The 9,649-nt window shown below is 47.0% G+C and overlaps 2 protein-coding genes across 2 annotated transcripts in view; both read left to right on the top strand.

Annotated features, from left to right (window-relative positions):
• LOC105561870 (nephrin) overlaps positions 1 to 3,419 on the top strand; it is a 114,383-nt gene extending 110,964 nt beyond the window's left edge. Inside the window, exon 12 of the mRNA XM_012012225.1 lies at positions 2,737 to 3,419. Within this exon, the coding sequence (XP_011867615.1) occupies positions 2,737 to 3,083 (347 nt within the window). The 3' untranslated portion in view covers positions 3,084 to 3,419. The remainder of the gene's footprint in view (positions 1 to 2,736) is intronic.
• LOC105561869 lies at positions 3,108 to 8,238 on the top strand. Its single transcript, XM_012012224.1, has 3 exons — positions 3,108 to 3,118; positions 3,857 to 4,262; positions 6,181 to 8,238. Exons 1-3 carry the CDS (start codon positions 3,108 to 3,110, stop codon positions 6,406 to 6,408), a joined length of 645 nt encoding a protein of 214 aa, XP_011867614.1. The 3' UTR covers positions 6,409 to 8,238.
• The last annotated feature ends 1,411 nt before the right edge of the window (positions 8,239 to 9,649 follow it).

Raw genomic sequence — 9,649 nt, 5'->3', positions numbered from 1 at the left:
TACAGGAATTATCTGGTTCGTCCATATTCAACCAGAAATTTTTTTCAGTGTACTCATCAAAGCTACACTACCGCACATACAACTTTTCTCTCTTTGGCTTGACCAAAATAATGGCAGATGCGCAGAAGGGATCGACGCAAACAAATGAAGGAGTGGACTAGTTATAGGAACTATGGCTGAAATCTCCAGAACGAAATTTGACGAACACTTTTGACATGCGCGTTCTTTTTAGGCATCATCACCACACACGGCGTATCTTTTTATGAGCCCCCGCAGTTGTTTGCCTTTTTTGAAATAGTAGAGCAAAATATGATGATATTGCACGGTATTTACTTCCATTTTTATAGCTACGCCGCACACACAATACTGATGTTAGCTAAACCAAAATTCGCAGAAAAGTCATGCGAATCATAACCTTTTAAATACGAATTCGAGTTGCGCGACAGTCCTGAGAAAAAGAGGAGTGAATCGGAATGAACCTGCATCGAGGCAAAAACCGAACAAACTTATTTGTCGACGTAAAATATGTAGATATTAAAACACAAGCACAAAATTAAAAATCATAAATCGCCCGAAGGACTTGGAGAGAGACAGAATTCTATTTATAATTTTATATCTCGTATACTTTAATATATTTTTCTTGTTTTATTGTGCAAATGTTTTTCATATTATATGAAAGTATGAATAGAATACTATCCTGAGTTCTGATAGGAATTCTATATTAGTCAAAGTTAATCTTAAATTAGACAGGGTGTCCCAGGAGGAAGGGTCAATATTCTGGTAGGTGATAGTATCGGTCATTTTAAGCAAAAATGTTCGTATGAATATATGTCCCATTCCTCACTGTTTCCGAGATAGAGCTGTTTGAATGTACAGTTGCAAAATTACTGACAAGAAAGAAATACCACATAATATTTATTGTTCAAATGATACATTTTTATAGATCATAATAAATTTGCAAAATAACAACAATGCATTTTTCAACTCTTGCGTGAACATCCCAGTCAGAAATGACTCGAAAACCGACGTCGAAACAATATCGAATCGATGCATTTTTGGTTCCATTTTCGAGCCAAGTCGAAAATGGAACCAAAAATGCATCGATTCGATATTGTTTCGACGTCGGTTTTCGAGTCATTTCTGACTGGGATGACGTGTTGTTCGTCTGAGTACATCGTGACGTTCCTTTACGTTATAAACATTTCTACAATGTTATCAGCACAGCAGTCAACAGTCGTGTAAGAGTAAATTCTCCCAGACGTTTATGAGGTTGGATGAAGGGTGAAGTGTACGGGAAAAAAGTAAATACCCGAGACATTCAAGTAGCTCTATCTCGGAAGCAGTGGGGAATGGGACATATATTCATATGAACATTTTTGCTTACAATGACCGATACTATCACCTCCCAGAGTATTGACCTTTCCTCCTGGGACACCCTATATATTTCTGGCAGGCGGAAAAACATGAACGCAAAAACTCGTGTTTCTTTTTCAAAAGACCTGACAAAGTGTAATTTGTGAACTTGAGACGAGACGACATTGTGTTTACAAGTTAAACAATTATTTATTTTAATGCGACGTAATCCTTGGGATATAAGCGAATTTCACGTGACTGCGCTCGCATCTATCTTGCAAGTGATTTTTAATCATCAGCGTGTACCTCGCGGACTCCGCGCAGCCGGGCGCTGCGCGCACATTACTACTTGAGATTCTACGAACGATTCGAAAATACTGAATGCTGGTAAAACCCATCATGTACGTGACAGCGCGGCAAAAAAAATACCGCGTGCCAGATGTAATCCCGACGTTGAAGAATATAAAATATTTTCTCTACAGCGACGTCGACCGGGGTGTGTTTACGCGTGTAACGAAACTGGCTCGTACAAGAGAAAAGGAGAGCACGAAAAAATGAAGGGGCTCGTAAGTAGTGCCAGGCGTCTTCCCTTTACGGCGACGCACAGTGTGGTTAATCCTCTGCCCCGGGAGATTATGCACATTAACTTTGTTCTTCGACCGCTGTCAGTTCAACAACGAGTAGTAATAACTCTTTTCTCGCAGTTCTTATGACTTTGATTTAACTAAACATTGAACGTCGTATAAGAGAATTGCAGTACGAAGCAAAGAAAACACCTCCAAGCGCATGATTTATCAGACGAAAGTTTCCTCTTATGAGATAGGCTCCTAATATGAGATAGTGGGGTTTGCACTAAATTGATAGGCATCATCCGTTGGTTCCACCATTAATTTATTGTCCTTGGAATGAAATCTGTTTAGTGGAAAATTGATTGCTAGACCGTGTAATTGTTGCGCGAAAACTGGCTTGTGATTGAAATTGGACGTTGAAAACCTACTATCTCATATTAGAACCCTATCTTCTAATAGAGGACTTTCCTCTATTAATAGATAGTAATAGTCGCATATATTTGCGACTCACAATTTATAAGAAATTTATTTTATTTCATTCGTGTGTTTAAGCGATCGGTCGCTGCGGATTTGTACAAGTGAAAAACAATCGCGTCACGACGCTGATAATTTTTGAATAAATATGCATAAAGAAAAGTGAGAGGATGTGTGCCATTGTACTTTTGAAATGGCAACAGTTTCTAAATACATAGCTACAGGCCGTATCGATTTAACTGAATAATCGATGAAGCAATTTAATGAGCGAATAAGTTTTAAGCGATCTTCGATCGAGTTCATAACACAGGAAGGTGTAAGAGTCGGCTTATCGTTGCAGGTCAGGACGCCGGCATCGTGTTGTCGCCGCTGATAGGCGTGGTGGTCGGCGCCCTGGTGACTCTGGTGCTGATCATCCTGGTGGTGGTGGTCAGAGTACGTAGGGAGCGCGTAGCAAAACCACGGCACGAGAAACCGGCGGAACTCAGCGAGTTACCGCCCCAACAATACCCCTTGCAGAATTCTCAGCAGACCGTGGAGACTGATCCCGACGTGATCCCGAACAAGTTCGGTAAGACTCCTCGAAGCCGATACTCGCTAAACAGCCCCCGTGCGAATCCGATTACGATCGTTTGTCGGTGCATGAACGGGGAGGGTGGCACGTGCCTCCTTCAAACTTGGAATTAGCCGAGGACTTTGCGGACCGTGAATATGTTTTATCGGTGCGTCTTACGTTGCGGTTGTCTTGACATAAAGGAGACAATGCGATTATACCGAATTCATATCACGCGCACCCATCTGGAACGCGCAATTGAATGAAAGTCAGAAAAATTTTAATGACGTCTAAGGGACAAATTTTATTTTCTCTCTGCTAGTAGCGATTTCGTTTATTCCTGCAAGTCGTTCATAGGCGCGTTTTAGCATTTCTTTATAAAAATTATGGATTTCTAATTTAACGTAGGTACATTAAGATTGCAATTTCCGTACGCTGCTTTCCATTTATTTCACATTCAACTGTTCTGTATTTATTTAACTTCGAAATTTCAAAAGTTCCATGGGGCTTTCAATCAAACTTAATTAAAGGAAGATTTTTTTGTTTAATCCTTTTAACTACGGTTTTAACCGGTCACCGTACTTCCTAAAGTTCATAAAAGTTTGCTCGAAAATAAAAGGGGGAAAAAGGAGTTTAGTTTTTACCATCAAAAATTAAAATGAATAGAATCGTCTTTGCAGGAGTCTATATAATATTTTTTTGGGTATCTGCTTTTATTTTTACATAAGGATAGCACGTTAAAGGAGTTGATCAAGAAGTTTTCCATCTTTAAAATTAAAATGAATAGAATCGTCTCTCCAAGAGTCTTCTTTCGGGTCCACCTGTTTTTACTTTTACACAAGTTAGCACGTTGAAGTAGTTGATCAAAGGTTTTTCGAAAAGCGTGAAATGTCATTTTGCTCGCCAGACGCGATATCATTGATACGAATTTCGGTCGCGACCCGGGCGAACTTTTACTCCTGCCGCGTGACCTAAAAGCAAGACTCGGCGAAGAACAAGGAATCGGGGGGGAGAGAAAGAAGACCGCGCCCCCGGTGCGCAACTTATTCTCCGCGTTTCCACCCCATAACGCACTCGACTTGCAGCTCCCAACAGAGAAGCCCGTCTGCTTCGGTGTTCTAGAGGGTAACCTCGTGGAGGTCAGCCCGCCGAGTTATCCAGGCGGTTATCCCCCGGGGCACTGGGTCACGCCCGGACCTACGCCAAGCATAGACGAGCTCTGCCACAAGTTCACGGGGAGGCCGACGGAGCTGAGGTTACCGTCGAGGAGCACGATACCGAGTCTGCCGGGGATGCCGGTGACGGGGGTGATGGTGGGTGCCGGCCAGGGCGTCGTGATCGGCGGCGCCCAGGGTGTCGTCGTGGGCGGCGGGCAGGGTGTCATCGTCGCCGGCGAATGCCTCGACGGCGAGGCGATCAAACGAAGACTGATGGCGAACAGGCTGCCGGAGAGCTGCGTCTAGAAGCGCTCGGCTCGTGGCGTGGTACCGTCGCAGTCGTCGTCGCCGTCGCCCTCACGGCGTTCACGAGTAAACGACTATCGCGTGCGCCGCGATCGGAGGTCGGCACGAGATCCCGGCGAGAGGCGAGGCTCGAAGCGAGGCTCGAAGCACGTGCTCGAGAGCACTCGTCGCGTATCCAAGAACGATTTCGAGGTCCCGCTTACCGGGGAAGCGCTCGCGTTGTCCGTTTTCGTGACAGCCGTCTGTTAGCTTTAACGTGTTTGCTAACGATCTCCAGCGCGATCGAGGCTCGTTCGGCGAAACGGGGGAGCGGACCCGCGCCGGGGTAGTTGGAGCGATCGATAGGACGCCCGGGATGCATTACGTGTCGGGGATCGACGTTTTATGTCTGGCGAACAATTGATTTCGCTCGGTGCCGGCCGATCCGGGGCGACGGGAGGGCGAGTTCTCGCGCGGTGCGACTTCTCGCGGGGACGGTCCGCGAGATTAAGAGGGACACCGTCCGTCGCGATTGTTTCCGAAACACGATCGCCGCGTCAGTTTCTCCCTCGGGGGCGAACCGGAGGAGGAGGAGGGGGAGGAGGAGTGGAAGTATGCGGAGAAGTTAACCGAAAACTCGTCCAAGTTTCCCCGCCCCGCCTCGGGAGGTATTGCGAAGTTCCGACATTCTGTTTTCGGTCGTCGACTTAATCGTCTTTGCCCCCCTTTTTGTTTCCAGACCGGGGGATGATCTTCGACACGGGTGTGTCTTTCCGAATATGTCCCCAAGTCCGCCGCTCCCCTTCGTGGCGGCCGCGGACCGTAAAGGGAGGACGGAAAATCGAGTCGCGAGAGCTGCTCCGGATTGAACGGCGAATTTAAAATACGTTTTCGAGAAGTGTCTCGAGGGGGGGGGGGGAAACATGAAAATCCATCTCTTTTATTACCCAGCCCCACTTTTGGAATTTTTCCCCGACAGAATCAATTTTCATTTTATATACGGCGCCGAGAATAACTTTTCTCTCTTCTCTTTACTTCCAGCCAATTATGTTTACTTTGCTATATGTTTCCCGGCCACGCTATAATTTCTCCCCCGGCCGCATTAGATCTTTCGTTCGTTATTATTCCCCTCGGTTTCTTTTTTCTTCCCCTTCCGTTATACATCTCCCCGCGAAACATCTCGCGACGGCCCTAAATAAATCCGAATCCCACCAATGAAACGTTGGTCCGGAAGCATCGGGCCGTGAAACACGAGGAAAGATAAAAGGCTCTCGAACGAACCCCTTTTCCGATGGCTCGAATGAAGACGAATGGAGGAACCGCGCGAAAATATACCGGGGCTAGGGGAGGAGCCCGAGAAGGAGCCGGGCGGGCGGGGGACGCGAAATGAAAGGAAGAAAGGGAATGCTCGATGCCACTTTGGCGTGTAGTTTGAAGGCGTGAAATGCGGTTTTAAGGTTGAACGATCAGCTCCGATATCGCGGTAAAGCGAGCGGCAGGGGGTGTGGGACGGGGAACGAGGGGCGGGCGCCGATATCCTGTTTAAATTCTCCGAATTCGATATTTTTGGGCACAACTTGCCGGCCGGCGAAGTGCGGCCGATGATATTTACGTTCGCGCGATATTGCGGGGCGTGAGTAACGATAACGACATTAAGATTCAAGGGAAAATCCCTGAGATGAAAGTAAAGCGCTCGTGAGTCGTCGAACATATCGCGTCTACATATCGCACCTTGAGATCGCGTCGATCGCGAGGGTCTCACTGCCGTTTCATTTTTACCCTCGAATAGGAACAGGTAACGATTCATTGGGCCGAGCGGTCGAGCGGCGAGGCCAGCGACTCACCTTGTCCCATCTCAAGGGAGACGAGGAGAGGACCGGGTAGCGTACAAAGCGGAAACGATTCTTACGGAAACGAGACCAGGCGCGCATCATACTCTATTGGTAATTGTGATAGAGCATTTATAAATTTTTCTACCGCTGATATGAGTTTTCTGTACTCCCCGCCGAATGATTAAAGACACTGCCCTTGCGAGACTCGGACGCTCTCAGACGTTCCAAGAAGCATTCTCACCGGGGTGTGTGCGTGCGTACGTGTGTTTGTGTTTGTATGCGTGTGTGTAAATATATACATAGTTTTAATCAGTCCTTCAGATCGTTATCACCGTTATTCGCGTGCGATTCGCGACGAAAGATAGGGAGAGAGAGAAAGAGAGAGAGAGAGCGAGAGATGGAGAGGGACACGGCGCCACAGCGTTCGCGACATTCTACGCGTTCTCGCGCGAGGAAAGCTTCACTCTGCAAGGTTTTGCAAAAACTGGTCTTCCACGTGACACTTTGCGACGAAGTCGTGAAACTTCTACGGCGAGAATGGAACTAACGAATCGACGAAAAGCGTATCCCTAATGGAAACGGTGTAACGCGAACTTTGCCCGTGGAAAAGTTCGCGCTCGCTTCGGATGATCGATAGACTCGTAATGTGTAAAAAAAAACAGAAAAAAGAAAAAACAGAAAATGAGAGAGAGAGAGAGAGAGAGCGCGCACGAGTGACGGACCGAGGGATGAATAACGAGTGTCGCGTCAGCGACGCAAAGTAGTTGCTCCCCTCGGAACACGGGAGGCGAGTAACGTCGAATCAATCGTCGAGTGCGTGTGTTTCGATGTGTATGAAGAGATAACGGTTGCTCGTTAGCTAATGTATCGCTGTATATATTATCACGGGAGAGTCTAACGATAGGTTGACGACGTTGAAGCTTTTCGCGAGGAAGAGACGAGTTCGAAGCGAGCGCCTTGTCGAGCGCCTCGTTTAACTTTCCGTCGCGCGAGGGGGGCGGAATTGTTTCTCATCGGCGCTTTTTTACGGCGAAAACGCTCGACAACGCGCTCCACCGAGAGATCTTTTCAAATTTACGCCCCCTCCCATGATGATCCGTGGTGTTGCGATTTTTTTTTTTGACGATACCGAACTTCGGTGTTGAAAGACGATTTTTTTATCCTCCTAACACTTTCGTTGCGAACGAAACGTAGCTTCGTTGTTTCTCCGTCGCACATTTGTTCTCCTATCTCAAGAGATAAAAAAGTCCGTTCTTTTTTCTACATTCCCTTCTTTTTCCAGACGTTTTGAGGAACTCGATAACCGATCTGGTCCTGAGCCTTCTACTTAATCTTTTCCTCAACCAGTTCGTGACAATCCCTTGAATTTACCCGGACACAGCACGCACGTTTAAAAGATATCTGAACTCATCTAAAAGATGTCCTTCAGACACGCGTGCTCCGTCTGGGTAACAATCGTTACCGAATGATCGTCAAAGAATTATCGAGAGCGGTCAGTCGAACGGCACATATCTTCCCACGTCCACGAGAATTCGCTCGGAGTTCGCGGATGAGACGACGGAGGTGACGCGTTAGAGCGGACCGAAAGAGAGGGAGAGAGAGAGAGAGAGAGAGAGAGAGAATTAGAATAAGACAAAGTACTACTGCCCGTATTCATTTTGTAAGAGCGGAGAAACGTCGCGGAATATATCAATCTTTTTCACACACTATGCGCGAGGATCTTATTCAGCGAGCGTGTTGCGGGAAGGATCGCCCGAGAGTAGATACCGAAAGTCACGTTCTCGGCTGACGTGACCCAACAATCAAGCGCGAAGGGGAGGCAAAAAAGAAGAAGGCGAAGAAGAAAGGGAAGATAAGCGCGAGCAAGTAACAGTAGCGAGTAATGTGACTGTACATAATCAGCGAGTAACTTGTACGTAACGACGCGAGAGAGTCCATGTAAATCGATCGGCGGTCGTAAGCCCGACCCTCAAGTTCACTGTATAGGTGATTTCATATCAGACCCTCCCTCGCCCCCTCCCTCCCCCGTCCGTCACCCGACCCGATATCGTTTAACTAACTCGTATGTATATACTACACCATGTTTTGATCTGAATAAACTGTTTAATTGTCCGAATCCCCGAAGGCGTGTTCATTTAAGCCGCGACCTGGCCGGGGGTGGCCGGGGGTTCGGCACCCACCCCTTCCGCGCCGGTATACAACTGCGAGGGAGAACGGGGCGCGCTTGTAAAGTAAAATAGGCGCCCTGACAAACGACGCTCACGTGCCGCAAAAGGAAGATAGACGCTCCTGAAAAATGGGGGCCGAAACTTCCCTACGGTTCGACGAAAAAGGAATACTCAGCGCGTGAGAAGTCACGGCGGAGCTGGGCGGCTTTGAGAAATTCGCGGTATGCCTCCCTCTTCCTCCCCCCCCCCGCCCCCCGCCCAGTCTAGCTGGTCTCGCACAAGGTAAGTTTTCTTCCCCCTTTCTTTAGGTGTCCTCTTATGAATCGCGGAGAGGGGATGCGTCGCCCGGGGTTGATGTCGACGATCAAATCGGTATCGATCATGATTTTTCGGACCGTTTGATTTGACAACTTCTTCATCTTCGTACGAACACATATTGATTCGATGTATAGAAGATATCATGTCAGTGTTGACTAATTATTGATGATTTAGTTGATATCTTAGTAGATACCATATTCAATTCGAGTCGATGGAGATGGAGATGTTGATTCGACTTCAATACGATATAGATTGAACGATGACTAGATCGTCGACATCTACAGAATCTAGATATCGTGATGAGATCTTCGAAATGTCACTTGATTATTGATTTTCATATGATCCCAACTTGACTTCAATATTCACCAGCCTCTTCGCATCGGCGAATCCAACTCGAGAGAAATGTTCTCTCTTTAACGAACGCCGCGTATCGCGATGCGCGGTAACGTTTACGCTTCAAGATGCCCTTGCGGCGAAAGGGCGTGTAACGAAAGTGGGAATTTTTTTATATCTCGGCTTCCAAGACTTTATCCGAGATTTTACAACGATACATAGGCAGGCCATAAAAATCGCTTGATATGCACACCTCGCGAGCTCCCTCGCGTACCCTCGGGCATCGCGCGGGGAGGGGAGAAAAAAATGGAAAAGATGTCGCGCAGAATTTTAATCCTGTCTCGCGTATTCGCGGTTACCGCAAAGACTAAGGAGGAAAAGGACACGTTAGAATATCTTGGTTGGCCCGCACAAAGGCCGCGGCAAGTTAAGTGCGTTTATTTCGTACCTGTTAACGCTACAGGAATTTTTAATCTCGCAATAATAATTCGTGCAAATTCCGCGTGACGTCAAGACTGAAAGATTTTTCGCGACTGACTCTTTGAGAGAGAAATATCCACCGAGACACGCTGGTGTCTCGAACCTTTGATACGCACAATTTGCGAAA

Source organism: Vollenhovia emeryi, unplaced genomic scaffold (assembly GCF_000949405.1).
Source record: "Vollenhovia emeryi isolate VEMERY1.0 unplaced genomic scaffold, V.emery_V1.0 DF939199.1, whole genome shotgun sequence".
NCBI lineage: Eukaryota > Metazoa > Arthropoda > Insecta > Hymenoptera > Formicidae > Vollenhovia > Vollenhovia emeryi.
The sequence above is the reverse complement of the archived record's forward strand: the minus strand, read 5'-3'. Positions and strand labels throughout refer to the sequence as shown.

Excerpts from the sequence above, each read along its gene's own strand:
- LOC105561869 (XM_012012224.1), top strand. Across the intron at positions 4,263-6,180 it reads TGCCGGTGACGGGGGTGATG|GAACAGGTAACGATTCATTG; the intron begins GTGGGTGCCGGC and ends ACCCTCGAATAG.